Below are 24,073 nucleotides of genomic sequence, written 5' to 3' on the forward strand. Positions count from 1 at the left end.
CCCATAATGCCTGTTGTTGCCATAATGCCTGTTGTTGCCATAATGCCTGTTGTTCCCATAATGCCTGTTGTTGCCATAATGTGTTCCCATAATGCCTGTTGTTCCCATAATGCCTGTTGTTCCCATAATGCCTGTTGTTGCCATAATGCCTGTTGTTCCCATAATGCCTGTTGTTCCCATAATGCCTGTTGTTGCCATAATGTGTTCCCATAATGCCTGTTGTTCCCATAATGCCTGTTGTTCCCATAATGCCTGTTGTTCCCATAATGCATGTTGTTCCCATAATGCATGTTGTTCCCATAATGCCTGTTGTTGCCATGCCTGTTGTTCCCATAATGCCTGTTGTTGCCATAATGCCTGTTGTTCCCATAATGCATGTTGTTCCCATAATGCCTGTTGTTGCTATAATGCCTGTTGTTGCCATAATGCCTGTTGTTCCCATAATGCATGTTGTTCCCATAATGCCTGTTGTTGCCATAATGCCTGTTGTTGCCATAATGCCTGTTGTTCCCATAATGCCTGTTGTTCCCATAATGCCTGTTGTTTCCATAATGCCTGTTGTTGCCATAATGCCTGTTGTTCCCATAATGCCTGTTGTTCCCATAATGCCTGTTGTTCCCATAATGTGTTCCCATAATGCCTGTTGTTGCCATAATGCCTGTTGTTCCCATAATGCCTGTTGTTGCCATAATGTGTTCCCATAATGCCTGTTGTTCCCATAATGCCTGTTGTTTCCATAATGCGTGTTGTTCCCATAATGCCTGTTGTTGCCATAATGCCTGTTGTTCCCATAATGCCTGTTGTTGCCATAATGTGTTGCCATAATGCCTGTTGTTCCCATAATGCCTGTTGTTCCCATAATGCCTGTTGTTGCCATAATGTGTTCCCATAATGCCTGTTGTTCCCATAATGCATGTTGTTCCCATAATGCCTGTTGTTCCCATAATGCCTGTTGTTCCCATAATGTGTTCCCATAATGCCTGTTGTTTCCATAATGCCTGTTGTTGCCATAATGCCTGTTGTTGCCATAATGCCTGTTGTTGCCATAATGCCTGTTGTTGCCATAATGCCTGTTGTTGCCATAATGCCTGTTGTTGCCTACTCCAGTGTCCTCTGTAAACACACACCCTTTCCTTGGTCATACAGTATCTGACAACTTATACATTTGGCCCAATCAAATCACCGTGATGTAAGATATGAATCAACAACATGCACTTCTAACCACACAACCTGTCTATTGTAGGTGAACATCTTACCCGACAAGGGACTCAATGGCTTGAAGAGGAACATGTTTGTTGAGAACGTTGTGGCGATACTGAAAGAAAGGACGGAGAGTAACGAGGCTAAGCAGCAAGCTCTGAAGGAATTCATGTGCCCTGATCATAATGAAATCATGAATCTGGTATGTTGAGTGTTCACATTCATCCAAAATGTCTTTCATGGCACTTATCATAAGAGTAAGTGGTGTTAACCCCCGGTGTCCTGGCTAAATTCCCAATCTGACCCTCATACCATCAAGGCCATCTCATCATCCCCAGCTTATAATTGGCTCATTCGCCCTCCTCCTCTCCCCTGTAACTATTCCTCAGGTCATTGCTGTAAATGAGAACGTGTTCTCAGTCAACACTAATTCCCTTATATAATGCACTACATCTGACCAGGGCTCATAGGGCTCCATATAGGGAATAGTGTCATTTGGGACTATACCATATTTTCTATTGTATGAGACCACAATTTTCTGATCAAGACCATATAGGCTGCCTCTATATATACAAATTTTGCTCATTGAACATCTCATTACAAAATCATGGGCATTAATATGGAGTTGGTCCCCCCTTTGCTGCTATAACAGCCTCCACTCTTCTGGGAAGGCTTTCCACTAGATGTTGGAATATTGCTGCGGGGACTTGCTTCCATTCAGCCACAAGAGCATTAGTGAGGTCGGGCACTGATGTTGGGCGATTAGGCCCTGGCTCACAGTCGGCGTTCCAATTTATCTCAAAGGTGTTCGATATGGTTGAGGTCAGGGCTCTGTGTAGGTCAGTCAAGTTCTTCCACACTGATCTCGACAAAGCATTTCTGTATGGACCTCAGTTTGTGCACGGGGGCATTGTCATTCTGAAACAGGAAAGGGCCTTCCCCAAACTGTTGCCACAAAGTTGGAAGCACAGAATCATCTAGAATGTCATTGTATACTGTAGCGTTAAGATTTCCCTTTACTGGAACTAAGGGGCCCGAACCATGAAAAACAGCCCCAGACCATTATTCCTCCTCCACCAAACCTCACAGTTGGCACTATGCATTCGGGCAGGTAGCATTCTCCTGGCATCCACCAAACCCAGATTTGTCCGTCGGACTGCCAGATGGTGAAGCGTGATTCATCACTCCAGAGAATGTGTTTCCACTGCTCCAGAGTCCAATGGCGGTGAGCTTTACACCACTCCAGCCGACGCTTGGCATTGCACATGGTGATCTTAGGCTTGTGTGTGGCTGCTCGGCCATGGAAACTCATTTCATGAAGGTCCCGACGAACAGCTCGTGCTAATGTTGCTTCCAGAGGCAGTTGTGAACTTGGTGAGTGTTGCAACCGAGGACAGACTATTTTTATACTCTACACGGTTCAGCACTCGGCGGTCCTGTTCTGTGAGCTTGTGTGGCCTACCACTTCGCGGCTGAACCGTTGTTGCTCCTAGACATTCCCACTTCACAATAACAAGACTCAGTTTGACCGGGGGCAGCTCCTGCAGGGCAGAACTTTGACGAACGGACTTTTTGGAAAGGTGGCATCCTTTCCAAGAGCAAAGCACCCCCACAACATGATGCTCTATATAACACTACCCCTATATATAACACTACCCCTATATATAACACTACCCCTATATATAACACTACCTCTATATATAACACTACCTCTATATATAACACTACCTCTATATATAACACTACCTCTATATAACACTACCTCTATATATAACACTACCCCTATATATAACACTACCTCTATATATAACACTACCTCTATATATAACACTACCTCTATATATAACACTACCTCTATATATAACACTACCTCTATATATAACACTACCTCTATATATAACACTACCTCTATATATAACACTACCTCTATATATAACACTACCTCTATATATAACACTACCTCTATATATAACACTACCTCTATATATATAACACTACCTCTATATATAACACTACCTCTATATATAACACTACCTCTATATATAACACTACATCTATATATAACACTAGCTCTATATATAACACTACCTCTATATATAACACTACCTCTATATAACACTACCTCTATATAACACTACCTCTATATAACACTACCCCTATATATAACACTACCCCTATATATAACACTACCTCTATATAACACTACCTCTATATATAACACTACCTCTATATATAACACTACATCTATATATAACACTACCTCTATATAAACACTACATCTAAATATAACACTACCCCTATATATAACACTACCCCTATATATAACACTACCCCTATATATAACACTACCTCTATATAAACACTACCTCTATATAAACACTACATCTATATAAACACTACATCTATATAAACACTACATCTATATAACACTACCTCTATATATAACACTACCTCTATATATAACACTACCTCTATATAACACTACCTCTATATATAATACTACCTCTATATATAACACTACCTCTATATAAACACTACCTCTATAAAACACTACCTCTATATATAACACTACCTCTATAAAACACTACCTCTATATATAACACTACCTCTATATAACACTACCTCTATATAACACTACCTCTATATAACACTACCTCTATATAACACTACCTCTATATATAACACTACCTATATATAACACTAAATCAAATCAAATCAAATTTATTATTATATAGCCCTTCGTACATCAGCTGATATTCTCAAAGTGCTGTACAGAAACCCAGCCTAAAACCCCAAACAGCAAGCAAAGCATGTGAAAGAAGCACGGTGGCTAGGAAAAACTCCCTAGGAAAAACTCCCTAGAAAGGCCAAAAACCTAGGAAGAAACCTAGAGAGGAACCAGGCTATGAGGGGTGGCCAGTCCTCTTCTGGCTGTGCAGGGTGGATATTATAACAGAACATGGTCAAAATGTTAAAATGTTAAAATGTTCATAAATGACCAGCATGGTCAAATAATAATAATCATAGTAGTTGTCGAGGGTGCAACAAGCACGTCCGGTGAACAGGTCAGGGTTCCATAGCCGCAGGCAGAACAGTTGAAACTGGAGCAGCAGCACGGCCAGGTGGACTGGGGACAGCAAGGAGTCATCATACCAGGTAGTCCTGAGGCATGGTCCTAGGGCTCAGGTCCTCCGAGAGAAAGACAGAAAGAGAGAAAGAGAGAATTAGAGAGAGCATATTTAAATACACACAGGACACCGGAAAAGACAAGAGAAATACTCCAGATGTAACAGACTGACCCTAGCCCCCCGACACATAAACTACTGCAGCATAAATACTGGAGGCTGAGACAGGAGGGATCAGAAGACACTGTGGCCCCATCCGATGATACCCCCGGACAGGGCCAAACAGGCAGGATATAACCCCACCCACTTTGCCAAAGCACAGCCCCCACACCACTAGAGGGATGTCTCCAACCACCAACTTACCGTCCTAAGACAAGGCCGAGTATAGCCCACAGCGATCTCCGCCTTGGCACAAGCCAAGGGGGGGGCCAACCCAGACAGGAAGACCACGTCAGTGACTCAACCCACTCAAGTGACGCACCCCTCCCATGGACGGCATGGAAGAACACCAGTAGGCCAGTGACTCAGCCTCTGTAAAAGGGTTAGAGGCAGAGAATCCCAGTGGAAAGAGGGGAATATAACACTACCTATATATAACACTACCTCTATATATAACACTACCTCTATATATAACACTACCTCTATATATAACACTACCTCTATATATAACACTACCTCTATATAACACTACCTCTATATAACACTACCTCTATATAACACTACCTCTATATAACACTACCCCTATATAACACTACCTCTATATATAACACTACCTCTATATATAACACTACCTCTATATAACACTACCTCTATATAACACTACCTCTATATAACACTACCTCTATATATAACACTACCTCTATATAACACTACCTCTATATATAACACTACCTCTATATAACACTACCTCTATATAACACTACCTCTATATATAACACTACCTCTATATATAACACTACCTCTATATATAACACTACCTCTATATAACACTACCTCTATATAACACTACCTCTATATATAACACTACCTCTATATATAACACTACCTCTATATAACACTACCTCTATATATAACACTACCTCTATATATAACACTACCTCTATATAACACTACCTCTATATATAACACTACCTCTATATATAACACTACCTCGATATATAACACTACCTCTATATAACACTACCTCTATATAACACTACCTCTATATATAACACTACCTCTATATAACACTACCTCTATATAACACTACCTCTATATAACACTACCTCTATATATAACACTACCTATATATAACACTACCTATATATAACACTACCTCTATATAACACTACCTATATATAACACTACCTCTATATAACACTACCTCTATATAACACTCCCTCTATATAACACTACCTCTATATAACACTACCTCTATATATAACACTACCTCTATATATAACACTACCTCTATATATAACACTACCTCTATATAAAACACTACCTATATAAAACACTACCTCTATATAACACTACCTCTATATAACACTACCTCTATATAACACTACCTCTCTCTATATATAAAACACTGCCTCTATATAACACTACCTCTATATAACTCTACCTCTATATATAACACTACCTCTATATAACACTACCTCTTTATATAACTCTACCTCTATATATAACACTACCTCTATATAACACTACCTCTATATAACACTACCTCTATATATAGCACTACCTCTATATATAACACTACCTCTATATATAACACTACCTCTATATATAACACTACCTCTATATATAACACTACCTCTATATAACACTACCTCTATATAACACTACCTCTATATATAACACTACCTCTATATAACACTACCTCTATATAACACTACCCCTATATAAAACACTACCTCTATATAACACTACCTCTATATAACACTACCTCTATATATAACACTACCTCTATATAACACTACCTCTATATATAACACTACCTCTATATATAACACTACCTCTATATATAACACTACCTCTATATAACACTACCTCTATATAAAACACTACCTCTATATAAAACACTATCTCTATATATAACACTACCTCTATATATAACACTACCTCTATATAACACTACCTCTATATATAACACTACCTCTATATATAACACTACCTCTATATATAACACTACCTCTATATATAACACTACCTCTATATAACACTACCTCTATATAACACTACCTCTATATAACACTACCTATATATAACACTACCTCTATATAACACTACCTATATATAACACTACCTATATATAACACTACATCTATATATAACACTACCTCTATATATAACACTACCTCTATATAACACTACCTCTATATAAAACACTACCTCTATATATAACACTACCTCTATATATAACACTACCTCTATATATAACACTACCTCTATATAACACTACCTCTATATAACACTACCTCTATATAACACTACCTCTATATAACACTACCTCTATATAACACTACCTATATATAACACTACCTCTATATATAACACTACCTCTATATAACACTACCTCTATATAACACTACCTCTATATATAACACTACCTCTATATATAACACTACCTATATATAACACTACATCTATATATAACACTACCTCTATATATAACACTACCTCTATATAACACTACCTCTATATATAACACTACCTCTATATAACACTACCTCTATATAACACTACCTCTATATATAACACTACCTCTATATATAACACTACCTCTATATAACACTACCTCTATATATAACACTACCTCTATATAACACTACCTCTATATAACACTACCTCTATATATAACACTACCTCTATATATAACACTACCTCTATATAACACTACCTCTATATAACACTACCTCTATATATAACACTACCTCTATATAACACTACCTCTATATAACACTACATCTATATATAACACTACCTCTATAAAACACTACCTCCATATAACACTACCTCTATATAACACTACCCCTATATATAACACTACCTCTATATAACACTACCTCTATATATAACACTACCTCTATATATAACACTACCTCTATATAAAACACTACCTCTATATAAAACACTACCTCTCTCTCTATATATAAAACACTACTAACTCCAAGTCACTCCGGATGAGAGCCGCTGATAAATGACTGAAATGTGTAAAGGTTTTGTTGTCTGGTTGTTTCCAGGTGTGTCTGCAGGATAACACGCTGATCTGCGCAGGATGTAAGCTGTTCGGCCACCACAGCACCCATGCAGTGTCCAAGCTATTACATGTGTACGAGCAGAGAAAGGAGAGCTTCGCCAAACAGATGAAGAGTCTGCTGGACAAACATGAAGCAAACAAACAATGCATTGAGGTAGGTCTACCTGGATGAGGTAAATAACAAGACTATAGTTGGGAGAAACGTGTATATATAGAGATTTTTTTTTTGCATGAGAATCCTTTTCAAAAGAAATACTTGGCTTTTCCCTGCAACTTCACTATAATACTTCGTTATTATCAGTAGCATTTCATTATTATTCGTTATTACCTCGAAATATTAGTCTAGTATACAGATTAAGATGTGTTAAATTGGAGAGGAATTCAGAAAATAAATACAGATTTCCGATTTTGACAAACTAAACCATTCACAGCAAGTCCGATGGGTTTTTCCCTCCACGTTTTCCGGACAATTTGCATAACGTCAGCAACTCTTCTGCAGTTATTCTCGGTGGCAATATGTTGTTCAATGTGGCTAAGGAGGACGCAGTAATGAGAGAAAAGTCCTGTACTACTGGAAAAATAATATGTTATTGAAAATATTAGGATATAGACTATGCTACGTTTCGTTCGGTTGCATTTTAAAAATAATTATATTTCAAATTACAACAACAACAAAAAACATAGGACACCAATACACATATTTTCTCTGAAGAAACATAAAATAACATTGAAGTAAAAAATTTAATAAAAACACTACACATGAATTGAATTACAAAAGATAAAGTACCTAAAATAAAATAAAATCAGGGGTACAAATCAAATCAAATGTTATTTGTCACACGCGCCGAATAAAACAGGTGGAGACCTTACAGTGAAATGCTGAATACAACAGGTGTAGTAGACCTTACAGTGAAATGCTGAATACAACAGGTGTAGTAGACCTCACAGTGAAATGCTGAATACAACAGGTGTAGTAGACCTTACAGTGAAATGCTGAATACAACAGGTGTAGTAGACCTCACAGTGAAATGCTGAATACAACAGGTGTAGTAGACCTCACAGTGAAATGCTGAATACAACAGGTGTAGTAGACCTTACAGCGAAATGCTGAATACAACAGGTGTAGTAGACCTCACAGTGAAATGCTGAATACAACAGGTGTAGTAGACCTTACAGTGAAATGCTGAATACAACAGGTGTAGTAGACCTCACAGTGAAATGCTGAATACAACAGGTGTAGTAGACCTCACAGTGAAATGCTGAATACAACAGGTGTAGTAGACCTCACAGTGAAATGCTGAATACAACAGGTGTAGTAGACCTCACAGTGAAATGCTGAATACAACAGGTGTAGTAGACCTCACAGTGAAATGCTGAATACAACAGGTGTAGTAGACCTTACAGTGAAATGCTGAATACAACAGGTGTAGGTAGACCTCACAGTGAAATGCTGAATACAACAGGTGTAGTAGACCTTACAGTGAAATGCTGAATACAACAGGTGTAGACCTCACAGTGAAATGCTGAATACAACAGGTGTAGTAGACCTTACAGTGAAATGCTGAATACAACAGGTGTAGTAGACCTCACAGTGAAATGCTGAATACAACAGGTGTAGTAGACCTCACAGTGAAATGCTGAATACAACAGGTGTAGTAGACCTTACAGTGAAATGCTGAATACAACAGGTGTAGTAGACCTCACAGTGAAATGCTGACTACAACAGGTGTAATGCTTTACCTTATAGTGTAATGCTTACTTACAAGCCCTTAACCAACAATGCTGTTTTAAGAAAAATAATGTAATGCAAATAGTCTGGGTGGCCATTTGATTAGCTGTTCAGGAGTCTTATTGCTTGGGGATAGAAGCTGTTTAGAAGCCTCTTGGACCTAGACTTGGCGCTCCGGTACCGCTTGCCGTGCGGTAGCAGAGAGAACAGTCTATGACTAGGGTGGCTGGAGTCTTTTGCACTTCTTTGGTCCTTCCTCTGACACCGCCTGGTATTGAGGTCCTGGATGGCAGGAAGCTTGGCCCCAGTGATGTACTGGGCCGTACGCACTACCCTCTGTAGTGCCTTGTGGGCGGAGGCCGAGCAGTTGCCATACCAGGCAGTGATGCAACCAGTCAGGATGCTCTCGATGGTGCAGCTGTAGAACCTTTTGAGGATCTCAGGACCCATGCCAAATCTTTTCAGTCTCCTGAGGGGGAGTAGGTTTAGTCGTGTCCTCTTCACGACTGCCTTGGTGTGCTTGGACCATGATAGTTTGTTGGTGATGTGGACACCAAGGAACTTGAAGCTCTCAACCTGCTCCACTACAGCCCCGTCGATGAGAACGGGTGCGTGCTCGGTCCTCCTTTTCCTGTAGTCCACAATCATCTCCTTTTTCTTGATCACGTTGAGGGAGAGGTTGTTGTCCTGGCACCACACGGCCAGGTCTTTGTCTCCTCCCTATAGGCTGTCTCGTTGTTGTCGGTGATCAGGCCTACCACTGTTGTCTCATCGGCAAACTTAATGATGGTGTTGGAGTCGTGCCTGGCCACGCAGTCATGAGTGAACAGGGAGTACAGGAGGGGACTGAGCACGCACCCCTGAGGGGCTCCAGTGTTGAGGATCAGCGTGGCAGATGTGTTGTTACCTACCCTCACCACCTGGGGGCGGCTCGTCAGGAAGTCCAGGATCCAGTTGCAGAGGGAGGTGTTTAGTCCCAGGATCCTTAGCTTAGTGATGAACTTTGAGGGCACTATGGTGTTGAACGCTGAGCTGTAGTCAATGAACAACATTCTCACATAGGTGTGCCTTTTGTCCAGGTGTGAAAGGGCAGTGTGGAGTGCAATAGAGATTGCATCATCTGTAGAAACCTATGATAGTTTTCAGAATACAGTGTTTGTTTTTTTATACAGCTCAGGAAGGAGACGCATTCTGTCTCCTAGAGATGAACGTACTTTGGTGCAAAACATGCAAATCAATCCCAGAAAAACAGCAAAGGACCTTGTGAAGATGCTGGAGGAAACAGGTACAAAAGTATCTACATCCACAGTAAAACAAGTCCTATATCGACATAACCTGAAAGGCCGCTCAGCAAGGAAGAAGCCACTGCTCCTGTATATAGCCTCATTACTACCTGGTACCACTGCACATTGATTCAGTATTGGTACTTCCTGTATATAGCCTCATTACTACCTGGTACTTCCTGTATATAGTTGTTATTTTATTGTTTAACTATTTCCTTTTTTTTTGCAAATTATTCTTACTTTTTAACTCTGCATTGTTGGGAAAGGGCTCGTTAGTAAGCATTTCACGGTAAAGTCTACACCTGTTTTATTTGACGCATGTGACAAACTTTGATTGGATTTAATAGATTACTTCAAACAGAAATGGATCGTATCAGGGTCGAATTCACTAGAAACCAGTTGGAAGAAAATTAACTCATCCAATAAGAAACTCATTTTCATTGCAAAACATTTTCCGTTCCAAAACGTTTTGCTACGGTGTGCGCTAACGAGTACGACCCAGTGTAAATCAGAGTTTAGCTGACAGTCCTCTCTGTGTTACTCTGTAGGGTCTGCTGGGCCAGAAGCAGAACCTCCTCTCCTCCTCCAAGGGTTATCGTCTCTATGTTGAACTGGCCCATCTCTCTCTGTAGGATTATAGTCTCTATGTTGAACTGGCCCATCTCTCTCTGTAGGGTTATAGTCTCTATGCTGAACTGGCCCATCTCTCTCTGTAGGGTTATAGTCTCTATGTTGAACTGGCCCATCTCTGTATCTCTCTCTGTAGGGTTATAGTCTCTATGTTGAACTGGCCCATCTCTCTCTGTAGGGTTAAAGTCTCTATGTTGAACTGGCCCATCTCTCTCTGTAGGGTTATAGTCTCTATGTTGAACTGGCCCATCTCTCTCTGTAGGGTTATAGTCTCTATGTTGAACTGGCCCATCTCTCTCTGTAGGGTTATAGTCTCTATGTTGAACTGGCCCATCTCTCTCTGTAGGGTTTGGTGGGCCAGAAGCAGGACCTCCTCTCCTCCTCTAAGGACATTGAGGCTTTCCTGAAGAAGCTGGGGGACAGTCTGATCTGGGAGATCCAGATGAAAGTGAGACACATGGTCATGAGGGTCCACACGGAGTGCTCCATGAGGTGCCGTTGCCTCCAGGATGGCATGGACGAGCTCAGCGCTCCCCAGAAGGTGAGGATAATAACACGTTTGAGTTATTTTCAGATCCTACAGGATGTACAGTACCAGTCAAAAGTTTGGAAACACCTACTCATTCAAAGGTTTTTCTTTATTTTTTTACTATTTTCTACATTGTAAAATAATATTGAAGACATCAAAACTATGAAATTACACATATGGAATCATGTAGTAACCAATATATGTTTTTGTTTACTCTGTAATTGGTTTAGTATTGTGGAGTAACTAGAATGTTGTTGATCCATCCTCAGTTTTCTCCTATTACAGCCATTAAACCCTGTAACTGTTTTAAAGTCACCATTAGCCTCATGGCGAAATCCCTGAGCAGTTTCCTTCATCGCCGGCAACTGAGTTAGGAAGGACGCCTGTATCTTTGTAGTGACTGGGTGTATTGATACACCATCCAAAGTGTAATTAATAACTTCACCATGCTCAAAGGGATATTCAATATATGCTTTTTATTTTTACCCATCTACCAATCGGTGCCCTTCTTTGCGAGGCATTGGAAAACCTCCCTGGTCTTTGTGGTTGAATCTGTGTTTGAAATTCACTGCTTGACTGAGGGCCCTTACAGATAATTGTATGTGTGGAGTACAGAGATGAGGTAGTCATTCAAAAATCATGTTAAACACTATTATTACACAGAGTGAGTCCATGAAACTTATTATGTGACTTGTTAAGCACATTTTTACTCCTGAACTTATTTAGGCTCGCCATAACAAAGGGTTTGAATACTTATTATTAATTAATTTCTAAAAATGTCTAATAACATAATTCCAGTGACACAAACTTTTTCATTTAATCAATTTTACTATTCACACCCCTTTACTTTTTCCACATTTTGTTTTGTTAGCCTGAATTTAAAATGTATTAAATTAAACTAAACATTTTGGTCACTGGCCTATACACAATACCCCATAATGTGCAATTATACTATCTATCTATCTACACTACATGACAAAAAGTATGTGGACACCTGCTGGTCCAACATCTCATTCCAAAATCATGGGCATTAATATGGAGTTGGTCCCCCCTTTGCTGTTATAACAGCCTCCTCTCTTCTGGGAAGTCATTAATATGGAGTTGGTCCCCCCTTTGCTGCTATAACAGCCTCCACTCTTCTGGGAAGTCATTAATATGGAGTTGGTCCCCCCCTTTGCTGCTATAACAGCCTCCACTCTTCTGGGAAGGATTTCCACTAGATGTTGGAACATTGCTGCAGGGACTTGCTTCCATTCAGCCACAAGAGCATTAGTGAGGTCGGGCGCTGATGTTGGGCGATTAGGCCTGGCTCACAGTCGGCGTTCCAATTCATCCCGAGCTCAAGAAACACCGAAGTTCAATTTGACGGCTGACATGCGCGTTCATTCTTTCTTGGGAATTAAAATAATGAGAAATAAAGTTGATTTTGGTTACCAAATGGCCTCGACACCACTGGCTGTGGCCTCCAATAGGCACCACTGGCTGTGTCCTCCAATAGGCACCACTGGCTGTGGCCTCCAATAGACACCACTGGCTGTGGCCTCCAATAGGCACCACTGGCTGTGGCCTCCAATAGGCACCACTGGCTGTGGCCTCCAATAGGCACCACTGGCTGTGGCCTCCAATAGGCACCACTGGCTGTGTCCTCCAATAGGCACCACTGGCTGTGGCCTCCAATAGACACCACTGGCTGTGTCCTCCAATAGGCACCACTGGCTGTGTCCTCCAATAGGCACCACTGGCTGTGGCCTCCAATAGGCACCACTGGCTGTGGCCTCCAATAGACACCACTGGCTGTGGCCTCCAATAGACACCACTGGCTGTGTCCTCCAATAGGCACCACTGGCTGTGGCCTCCAATAGACACCACTGGCTGTGTCCTCCAATAGGCACCACTGGCTGTGTCCTCCAATAGGCACCACTGGCTGTGGCCTCCAATAGGCACCACTGGCTGTGGCCTCCAATAGGCACCACTGGCTGTGGCCTCCAATAGGCACCACTGGCTGTGGCCTCCAATAGGCACCACTGGCTGTGGCCTCCAATAGGCACCACTGGCTGTGGCCTCCAATAGACACCACTGGCTGTGTCCTCCAATAGACACCACTGGCTGTGGCCTCCAATAGGCACCACTGGCTGTGGCCTCCAATAGGCACCACTGGCTGTGGCCTCCAATAGACACCACTGGCTGTGGCCTCCAATAGGCACCACTGGCTGTGGCCTCCAATAGACACCACTGGCTCTGGGCTCCAATAGGCACCACTGGCTGTGGCCTCCAATAGGCACCACTGGTTATTTTACTAAGAGTTATGAAGTCAAGAAGCTACTATCTAGCAGAAAACTCTAGCTAGCTACATTGACTATGTTCACAATGTAAACAAAAACAACATGTGTAATAAAAGGATAACTGTGTAGTACAACCACTAGCAATAATTTAAGAGGCACTTAGGGAAAACCTGGAACCACAGTCTCCTGTGGGTATTTCATGTTGATTATTGGATGAATATGGTACAGTAGGGGAAAGTGGTGGAAAAAGTACATCATACTTGAGTAAAAGTAAAGATACATTAATAGAAAATGACAAGTAAAATGCTTATTGAGTAAAAGTAAAGATACATTAATAGAGAAGTCCCCCAGTAAAATACTACTTGAGTAAAAGTCTAAAAGTATTTGGTTTTAAATATACTGAAGTATCAAAAGTAAATAAATTGCTAAAATATACTTAAGTATCAAAATAATTTAAAATTCCTTATATTAAGCAGACAGCACAATGTGTTTTTTAAAATTGATTTACAGATAGCCAGGGGCACACTCCAACACTCAGACATAATTTACAAAGAGGCATGTGTGTATAGTGAGTCCACCAGATCAGAGGCAGTAGGGATGACCAGGGATGTTCTCTGTTTAGTGAGTCCTCCAGATCAGAGGCAGTAGGGATAACCAGGGATGTTCTCTGTTTAGTGAGTCCTCCAGATCAGAGGCAGTAGGGATGACCAGGGATGTTCTCTGTTTAGTGAGTCCTCCAGATCAGAGGCAGTAGGGACGACCAGGGATGTTCTCTGTTTAGTGAGTCCTCCAGATCAGAGGCAGTAGGGATGACCAGGGATGTTCTCTGTTTAGTGAGTCCTCCAGATCAGAGGCAGTAGGGATGACCAGGGATGTTCTCTGTTTAGTGAGTCCTCCAGATCAGAGGCAGTAGGGATGACCAGGGATGTTCTCTGTTTAGTGAGTCCTCCAGATCAGAGGCAGTAGGGATGACCAGGGATGTTCTCTGTTTAGTGAGTCCTCCAGATCAGAGGCAGTAGGGATGACCAGGGATGTTCTCTGTTTAGTGAGTCCTCCAGATCAGAGGCAGTAGGGATGACCAGGGATGTTCTCTGTTTAGTGAGTCCTCCAGATCAGAGGCGGTAGGGATGACCAGGGATGTTCTCTGTTTAGTGAGTCCTCCAGATCAGAGGCGGTAGGGACGACCAGGGATGTTCTCTGTTTAGTGAGTCCTCCAGATCAGAGGCAGTAGGGATGACCAGGGATGTTCTCTGTTTAGTGAGTCCTCCAGATCAGAGGCAGTAGGGATGACCAGGGATGTTCTCTGTTTAGTGAGTCCTCCAGATCAGAGGCAGTAGGGATGACCAGGGATGTTCTCTGTTTAGTGAGTCCTCCAGATCAGAGGCAGTAGGGATGACCAGGGATGTTCTCTTGATAAGTGTGTGAATCGGACCATTTTCTGTCCTGCTAAGCATTCAATATGTATCGAGTACTTTTGGGTGTCAGGGAACATGTATGGAGTAAAAAGTACATCATTTTCTTTAGAAAATGTAGTGAAGTAAAGTACAGATACCTAGTAGTTTATACCAGTGAGTATAAAAATAGAGTAAAGATGCTCTCCCCCGCCGCTCCTCTCTTAACAACGTGCTCTGTGTAGCAGGTAGACATTCACACAGTCTTCTTCGGTGGAGTTTAACGGCAGTTGGCATCTAATTATGTTAAGAGTTACCTCTGTGACGCATTTATTTGGGCTGCATTTTGAGGTGCAGGTAACTCTAATGAACGTATCCTCTGCAGCAGAGGATAACTCTGGGTCTTCCTTTCCTGTGACGGTCCTCATGAGAGCCAGTTTCATCACAGCGCTTGATGTTTTTTTTTGCGACTGCACTTGAAGAAACTTTCTAAGTTCTTGAAATTCTCCGGATTGACTGACCTTCATGTCTTAAAGTAATGATGGACTGTCTTTCCTCTTTGCTTATTTGAGCTGTTCTTGCCATAATATGGACTTGGTCTTTTACCAAATAAGGCTATCTTCTGTATACCACTCCTACCTTGTCACAACACAACTGATTGGCTCAAACGCAATAAGGAAAGAAAATCCACAAATTAACTTCTAATACGGCACACCTGTTAATTGAAATGCATTCCAGGTGACTACCTCATGAAGCTGGTTGAGAGAATGCCAAGAGTGCAAAAGCTGTCATCAAGGCAAAGGGTGGCTACTTTGAGGAATCTAAAATATTTGAATTTGTTTAACACTATTTTGGTTACTACATGATTCCATATGTGTTATTTTCTAGTTTTGATGTCTTCACTATTATTCTACAATTATTGTATTATGTAGAAAATAGAAAAAAGAAAATAAAGAACAACCCTGGAATGAGTAGGTGTGTCCAAACTTTGACTGGTACTGTATATCACTCATTGGCCGATCCCTCTGTTCTGATCTACTACTATCACAGGGATCCTCTCAGAATCCCTCACCCTTGATCCATCTATCACCCATACTTTCTTCACTGCCTCAGCGTGCGACATCTTCTGCACTACTCTGACCCTTATAGTGGAGCTGAAGCACAGATATGGAGGCAAAATAGAAATAGATAGAACAACGAGCCAGATATTTCACCTGATGTAGAAATTTGAATATCCTGATTGTATTTCCACTCACTATCAAATTTGGTGATGAAAGGAAGCCTAGTGGCCGGCAGTGGAAGAAGATGGTTTTTTTTGGCTGCCATACTGCTAATCTTCTCATCAATGAAGAGTTGATCTCCATAATCTGTAACAAACTGGAGTGGACTGCGTTTTATAGACTTTACTCTTTGCTGAATTTTTTTTACTTTTTTTTTAAATGGTGTTGTTTAGAAGGAGTTCCAAGGGTGAATTGAGTTATTGCACACAGCCCATTTCACAGAGTAGGGGTTCCCTAACAGAAATATGCAAATACATGATAGAACGCACCAATACGATCTCGCTATCTCGTGCTTGGCTCTGCCCACCTCCTTGCTTGTTCTGCCCACTATGATTCATTTGCTGTCATTGGAAACAACAGGCTGTGTTCTATCTTGGTTAGTTATAAAAAAAACGATTTTGCTGAAACAACTGTGTGTTGCAGCTGGTATTGTATCAAACCTGTATTAAATATATTGCATCCACTGTTACCTTTAACTTTCTTGGAAATTCAATTACATTTTACATTTTAGTCATTTAGCAGACGCTCTTATCCAGAGTGACTTACAGTAGTGAATGCATCCATTTCATCTCATTTCATGCATTTTTGTTTTTGTACTGGCCCCCCCGTGGGAATCGAACCCACAACCCTGGCTCAGGGAGTTCCACAGGGAATTCACTTCATGTGTGTTGATGAATTGTTACATACAAGACACATAACAACAGAACACTAAAATATGTTGGCTAAAGTATAAAGATATATCCTGTTACAATAATCTAATCAAATGCATGAATTCATTCAAGGTCCACGCTGAGATGAAGAAACATGTAGATGCCAGTAAGAGCCCTGTTGACTTCCTGAAGGGGGAGAGGCGTCTACACAGAGAGGCTGAGAAGGTAATGAATGGCATGTTCTGGTCTTTTCATCATCATCATCATCATCATTTAGCCTCAGTAGACCAGTCTGTTGTTCTTTAATCAATAGATGTTATTCTGTTTGACCAGAAGACCCCTTTGGAAATAACCCACTGGGCACAGTTCAATATCCAGTTGAGGACTTGTGAGGCGTCTGTTTCTCAAACTAGACACACTAATGTGCTTGTCCTCTTGCTCAGTTGTGCACCGGGGCCTCCCACTCCTCTTTCTATTCTGGTTAGAGCCAGTTTGCTCTGTTCTGTGAAGGGAGTAGTACACAGCGTTGTACGAGATCTTCAGTTTCTTGGCAATTTCACACATGGAATAGCCTTCATTTCTCAGAACAAGAATAGACTGACGAGTTTCAGAAGAAAGTTCTTTGTTTGTGGCCATTTTGAGCCTGTAATCGAACTCACAAATGTTGATGCTCCAGATACTCAACTAGTCTAAAGAAGACTAGTTTTAGAGCTTCTTTAATCAGAACAACAGTTTTCAGATGTGCTAACATAATTGCAAAAGGTTTTCTAATGAACAATTAGCCTTTTAAAATGATAAACTTGGATTAGCTAACACAACGTGCCATTGGAACACAGGAGTGATGGTTGCTGATAATGGGCCTCTGTTCGCCTATGTAGATATTCCATTAAAAATCAGCCGTTTCCAGCTACAATAGTCATTTACAACATTAACAATGTCTACACTGTATTTCTGATCAACTTGATGTTATTTTAATGGACAGAAAATGTGCTTGTCTTTCAAAAACAAGGACATTTCTAAGTGACCCTAAACTTTTGAACGGTAGTGTACACTGGGTACCAGTACAGAGTCCATGATAACTTACATTTACATTTACATTTTAGTCATTTAGCAGACGCTCTTATCCAGAGCGACTTACAAATTGGTGCATTCACCTAAATATCCAGTGGAACAACCACTTTACAATAGTGCATCTAAATCTTTTAAGGGGGGGGTTAGAAGGATTACTTTATCCTATCCCAGGTATTCCTTGAAGAGGTGGGGTTTCAGGTGTCTCCGGAAGGTGGTGATTGACTCCGCTGTCCTGGCGTCGTGAGGGAGCTTGTTCCACCATTGGGGTGTCAGAGCAGCGAACAGTTTTGACTGGGCTGAGCGGGAACTGTGCTTCCTCAGAGGTAGGGAGGCGAGCAGGCCAGAGGTGGATGAACGCAGTGCCCTTGTTTGGGTGTAGGGCCTGATCAGAGCCTGAAGGTACGGAGGTGCCGTTCCCCTCACAGCTCCGTAGGCAAGCACCATGGTCTTGTAGCGGATGCGAGCTTCGACTGGAAGCCAGTGGAGAGAGCGGAGGAGCGGGGTGACGTGAGAGAACTTGGGAACTTGGCTATATACATGGGGTACCAGTACAGAGTCCATGATAACTTGGCTTTATACATGGGGTACCAGTACAGAGTTGATGTGCAGGGTACAGAGTTGTTGAGGTATATGTACCAGAGCGCCAAGTCTAGGAACAAAAGGCTCCTTAACAACTTCTACCCCCAAGCCATAAGACTAATGAACAATTAATCAAATGGCCACTGGTACCGCTTGCCTTGCGGTAGCAGAGAGAACATTCTTTGACAATTTTTAGGGCTTTCCTCTGGCACCACCTGGTATAAAGCTCCTGGATGACAGGGAGCTTGGCCCTAGTGATGTAATGGGCTGTACGCACTACCCTCTGTAGCGCCTTGCGGTCAGATGTCAAGCAGTTGCCATACCAAGTGGTGATGCAGCCAGTCAAGATGCTCTCAATGGTGCAGCTGTAGAACTTTTTGAGGATGACAAATCTTTTCAGCCTGCTGAGGCGTGCTCAGCCTTCCGTTTCCTGACATTGAGGGAAAGGTTGTTGTCCTGGCACCACACTTTCCGGTCTCTGACCTCTCTCATCTTCGTCAATAATCGAGGCAGCAGGTAGCCTAGTGGTTAGAGCGTTGGACTTGTAACCGATGGGTAGCTAGATCGAATCCCCAAGCTGACAAGTAAAAAGTCTGTCTTTCTGCCCCTGAACATGTTCCTGTTCCTAGGCCGTCATTGAAAATGAGAATTTGTTCTTAACTGACTTGCCTAGTTAAATAAAGTTTACTTAAAAAAAATATATATATAAAAAAATCTGACCTATCACCATTGTGTTGTTGGCAAACTTAATGATGATGGTGTTGGAGTTGTGCCATGCAGTCGTGGGTGACCAGAGAGTACAGGAGGGGACTGAGCACACACCCCTGAGGGGCTCCCGTGTTGAGTGTGGTGGATGTGTTGTTGCCTACCCTCACCACCAGGGGGCGGCCCATCAGGAAGTCCAGGATCCAGTTGCAGAGGGAGGGGACCATAGTTTAGTGATGAGCTTGGAAGGCACTATGGTGTTGAACGCTGAGCTGTAGTCAATGAACAGCATTCTCACGTTGCACATCTACAGATGTGAACGCTACAATAGTCATTTAGACAGGTTACCTTGGCGGTCTTGGCACAGGGACTACGGTGGTCTACTTGAAACATGTAGATATTACAGATTGGGTCAGGGAGAGGTTTAAAATGTCAGTGAAGACACTTGCCAGTTGGTCAGAGCATGCTCTGAGTATGTGTCCTGGTAATCTGTCTGGTACTGCGGCCTTGTGAATGTTAACATGTTTAAAGGTCTTACTCAAATCGGATAATGAGTGCACGATCGCAGTCGTCCAGAACAGCTGGTGCTCTCATGCACGGTTCAGTGTTGCTAGCCTCGAAGCAAACATAGAAGGTATTTAGCTTGTCTGGTCGGCTCATGTCACTGGTCAGCTTGTGGCTGGGTTTCCCTTTGTAATCCGTGATAGTTTGCAAGCCTAGGCACATTTGACGAGCTTCAGAGCTGGTGTAGTAGGATTTGATCTTGATCCTGTATTGACGCTTTGCCTGTTTGATGGTTCGTCGGAGGGCATAGCGGGATTTCTTATAACCGTTCGGATTAGTGTCCCGCTCTTTAACCTCTCTAGGGTCGGCGGGACGAATTCGTCCCACCTACTCAACAGCCAGTTGAATCCCGTGGCGCGTTATTCAAATACCTTAGAAATGCTATTACTTCAGTTTCTCAAACATATGACTATTTTACACCATTTTAAAGACAAGACTCTCGTTAATCTAACCACACTGTCCGATTTCAAAAAGGCTTTACAATGAAAGCAAAACATTAGATTATGTCAGCAGAGTACCAAGCAAGAAATAATCAGACACCCATTTTTCAAGCTAGCATATAATGTCACATAAACCCAAACCACAGCTAAATGCAGCACTAACCTTTGATGATCTTCATCAGATGACAACCCTAGGACATTATGTTATACAATACATGCATGTTTTGTTCAATCAAGTTCATATTTATAGCAAAAACCAGCTTTTTACATTAGCATGTGACGTTCAGAACTAGCATACCCCCCGCAAACTTCCGGTGAATTTACTAAATTACTCACGATAAACGTTCACAAAAAACATAACAATTATTTTAACAATTATAGATACAGAACTCCTCTATGCACTCGCTATGTCCGATTTTAAAATAGCTTTTCGGTGAAAGCACATTTTGCAATATTCTAAGTAGATAGCCCGGCATCACAGGGCTAGCTATTTAGACACCCACCAAGTTTAGCCCTCACCTAAGTCAGATTTACTATAAGAAAAATTGTATTACCTTTGCTGTTCTTCGTCAGAATGCACTCCCAGGACTTCTACTTCAATAACAAATGTTGGTTTGGTTCAAAATAATCCATAGTTATATCCAAATAGCGGCGTTTTGTTCGTGCGTTCAAGACACTATCCGAATGGTAAAGAAGGGTGACGCGCACGACGCATTTCGTGACAAAAAAATTCTAAATATTCCATTACCGTACTTCGAAGCATGTCAACCGCTGTTTAAAATCAATTTTTATGCCATTTTTCTCGTAAAAAAAGCGATAATATTCCGACCGGGAAAGCGTGTTTAGGTTCAAAGAGAGAGAAAATAAAAACATGGGGTCGACTTGTGCACGCGCCTCAGTCCCATTGTCCTCTGATAGAGCACTTACCAAAAGCGCTACTGTTTTTCAGCCAGTGGCTGGAATTACATCATTCAGCTTTTTCCCGCCTTCTGAGAGCCTATGGGAGCCGTAGGAAGTGTCACGTTACAGCAAAGATCCTCAGTTTTCATTAAAGAGAGCCAAGAAGAACAAGAACTTGTCAGACAGGTCACTTCCTGTAAGGAATCTTCTCAGGTTTTTGCCTGCCATATGAGTTCTGTTATACTCACAGACACCATTCAAACAGTTTTAGAAACTTTAGCGTGTTTTCTATCCAAAGCCAATAATTATATGCATATTCTAGTTTATGGGCAGTAGTAATAACCAGATTAAATCGGGTACGTTTTTTATCCGGCCGTGCAAATACTGCCCCCTACCCCCAACAGGTTAAAAGTGGCAGATCTAGCCTTTAGCTCAGTGTGGTTGTTGCCTGTAATCCATGTCTTCTGGTTGGGATATGTACGTACGGTCACTGTGGGGACGACATTGTTGATGCACTTATACAGTTCGTTGAGTGTTTGTGGTTGTAAATAGACAGCTTTGAAAAACATAAACTTTACAGCTTATCATGAGGTAATCTAACTCGGGTGAGCAGAACCTCCAGATTTTAATATTAGCGCACCAGCGGTTGTTAACAAACAGACACACACGAGCTTCCCCGACGCCACCGTTCTGTCCTGCCGATGTATAGAAAAACCGTCTAGATTTATATTTACTATGGCCTTGTTCAGCTACGATTGTGAGAAACATATTACAGGTCTTCAAATCATGTTGATAGGATAGTCTCGAATGGAGCTCATCCAGTTTATTCTCCAGTGATTGTACGTTCGCCAATAGAACGGAGGGTAGAGGTGGTTTATCCACTCTCCGATGTAGTCAGGTATCTCGCACACCGGCCTCTATAGCACCGTCTCCGAGTGTATATAATAATCAATGTCTTTTGCCTCATTGAAGTAGAAGTCTTCATCCAAATTCAGGTTAGTGATCAAGAAGCGCTTTTCAGTCATAGGAAATGATGGCGGAAATATTATCTACAACAAACAAACAAAAAACTTCTGATAAATGCCAAAAAGTACACAAAATAGCACAATTATTGGTCAGGAGGGTATTAGGAGCCCGTAAAATGGCCGCCATTCCCCTAATACCCTAATGTTGATAATTTTTTTGCAAATCCAATCAGTTTTCCACATAGATTCAAAGTCATCAAATTGAATTTTGGGTTTGAAATGACGTGGAAAAAATATTGATTCAACCAGTTTTTGTCTTTTGGCAGACACTTCTATCCAAAGTTTTACATTTTACGTATGGCGGGCCCTGGAACTCGCAACCCAGGCATTGCAAGCGCCATGCCCTACCAACTGAGCCATACAGGACCACAATGTATTTTGTATTTTTATACCTGGAGCAGGTCCTGGAGCCAGTGGACTGGTCAGCCCAGTATAGAGAGTCCATCTCCCTGGGTCAGTACGTAGAGGACCTGATGTCCGGCATTGACGTCCGCAGGATGGGCATCGTGAGAGGGAAGAGCCTGGTCAAGAACATCTCTCAGGACCTCAAGGCCTGGAGGTACAGAATTAGACGAAAATTTGTTTTTGAATTTATAATTGTCATTTGTTTTATTCATATATTAAAATGTGTGAATTGTTTCAAATAATTCCACCTCCCTGCCAGTGATACTCTGTAGTGCTTTTAAATTGTGCAGTAAATACACATTTCTCTCTCTCTCTCTCTCTCTCTCTCTCTCTCTCTATCAGGTCTGGGCGGACCAGCTTTGACCCGATGGCCTACAGGAGTTTGGACGTGATGCTGACCAAGACAGCCTCCCTGGCGGAGCAGGGCGAGGACGACTCAGATGACTCAGACTCTGACGCCTGCCTCAGCTGGGAGATACACAGCATTTCTGAAGAGGAAGGGGCCACCGGAGAAAGCAGCAAACAGAAAGCTTGAGAATTCAGTATACGCCAAATACGCCAAATATTTCCAGTTGTCAGATAAGAGATATTAAATACACTATCTCTATTTCGTCAAACGGTCTCTGTCCCTTTTCTTCCTGGAATTCATCAAATGGCAATTCAGTACCTTTTAAATTAAATCTGTTTGTGTCATAGCTCCCCCTGGTGGCCGTAGAGGAAACCTCATGTGTCAGTTTAGTTGTCACTGTCAATTCATCATACCAGTGACACTTGGTAAAACTCCATAACATGTTGTAAGCATGTATGAGCCTTTATGTCTAATAGTAATGCTATACAACAAGCAAACTGTCAAAGAAACCGTCTTAGCTATATTGGCACCCATAGGTGTTGGGCTGCTTTAGTTTTCCAGATTTTATATATATTTTTTTTAACCTTTACTTAACTAGGTAAGTCAGACAAATTCTTATTTACGATGACATCTTATCCCGGCCAAACCTGACGACGCTGGGCCAATTGAGCGCCGCCCTATGGGACTCCCAATCA

At 41.7% G+C, this 24,073-nt stretch overlaps 1 protein-coding gene across 1 annotated transcript; it reads left to right on the forward strand.

Moving 5' to 3' along the window:
• Positions 1-1,127: 1,127 nt before the first annotated feature.
• On the forward strand, positions 1,128-23,588 carry LOC106583848 (tripartite motif-containing protein 55). The gene is made up of 6 exons (XM_045705326.1): positions 1,128-1,402; positions 7,550-7,720; positions 11,555-11,749; positions 17,473-17,565; positions 23,026-23,183; positions 23,372-23,588. The coding sequence occupies exons 1-6, from the start codon at positions 1,289-1,291 to the stop codon at positions 23,562-23,564; spliced, it is 924 nt and encodes a 307-aa protein (XP_045561282.1). The 5' UTR covers positions 1,128-1,288; the 3' UTR covers positions 23,565-23,588.
• The last annotated feature ends 485 nt before the right edge of the window (positions 23,589-24,073 follow it).

This window comes from Salmo salar, chromosome ssa22, assembly GCF_905237065.1.
Source record: "Salmo salar chromosome ssa22, Ssal_v3.1, whole genome shotgun sequence".
Taxonomy (NCBI): domain Eukaryota; kingdom Metazoa; phylum Chordata; class Actinopteri; order Salmoniformes; family Salmonidae; genus Salmo; species Salmo salar.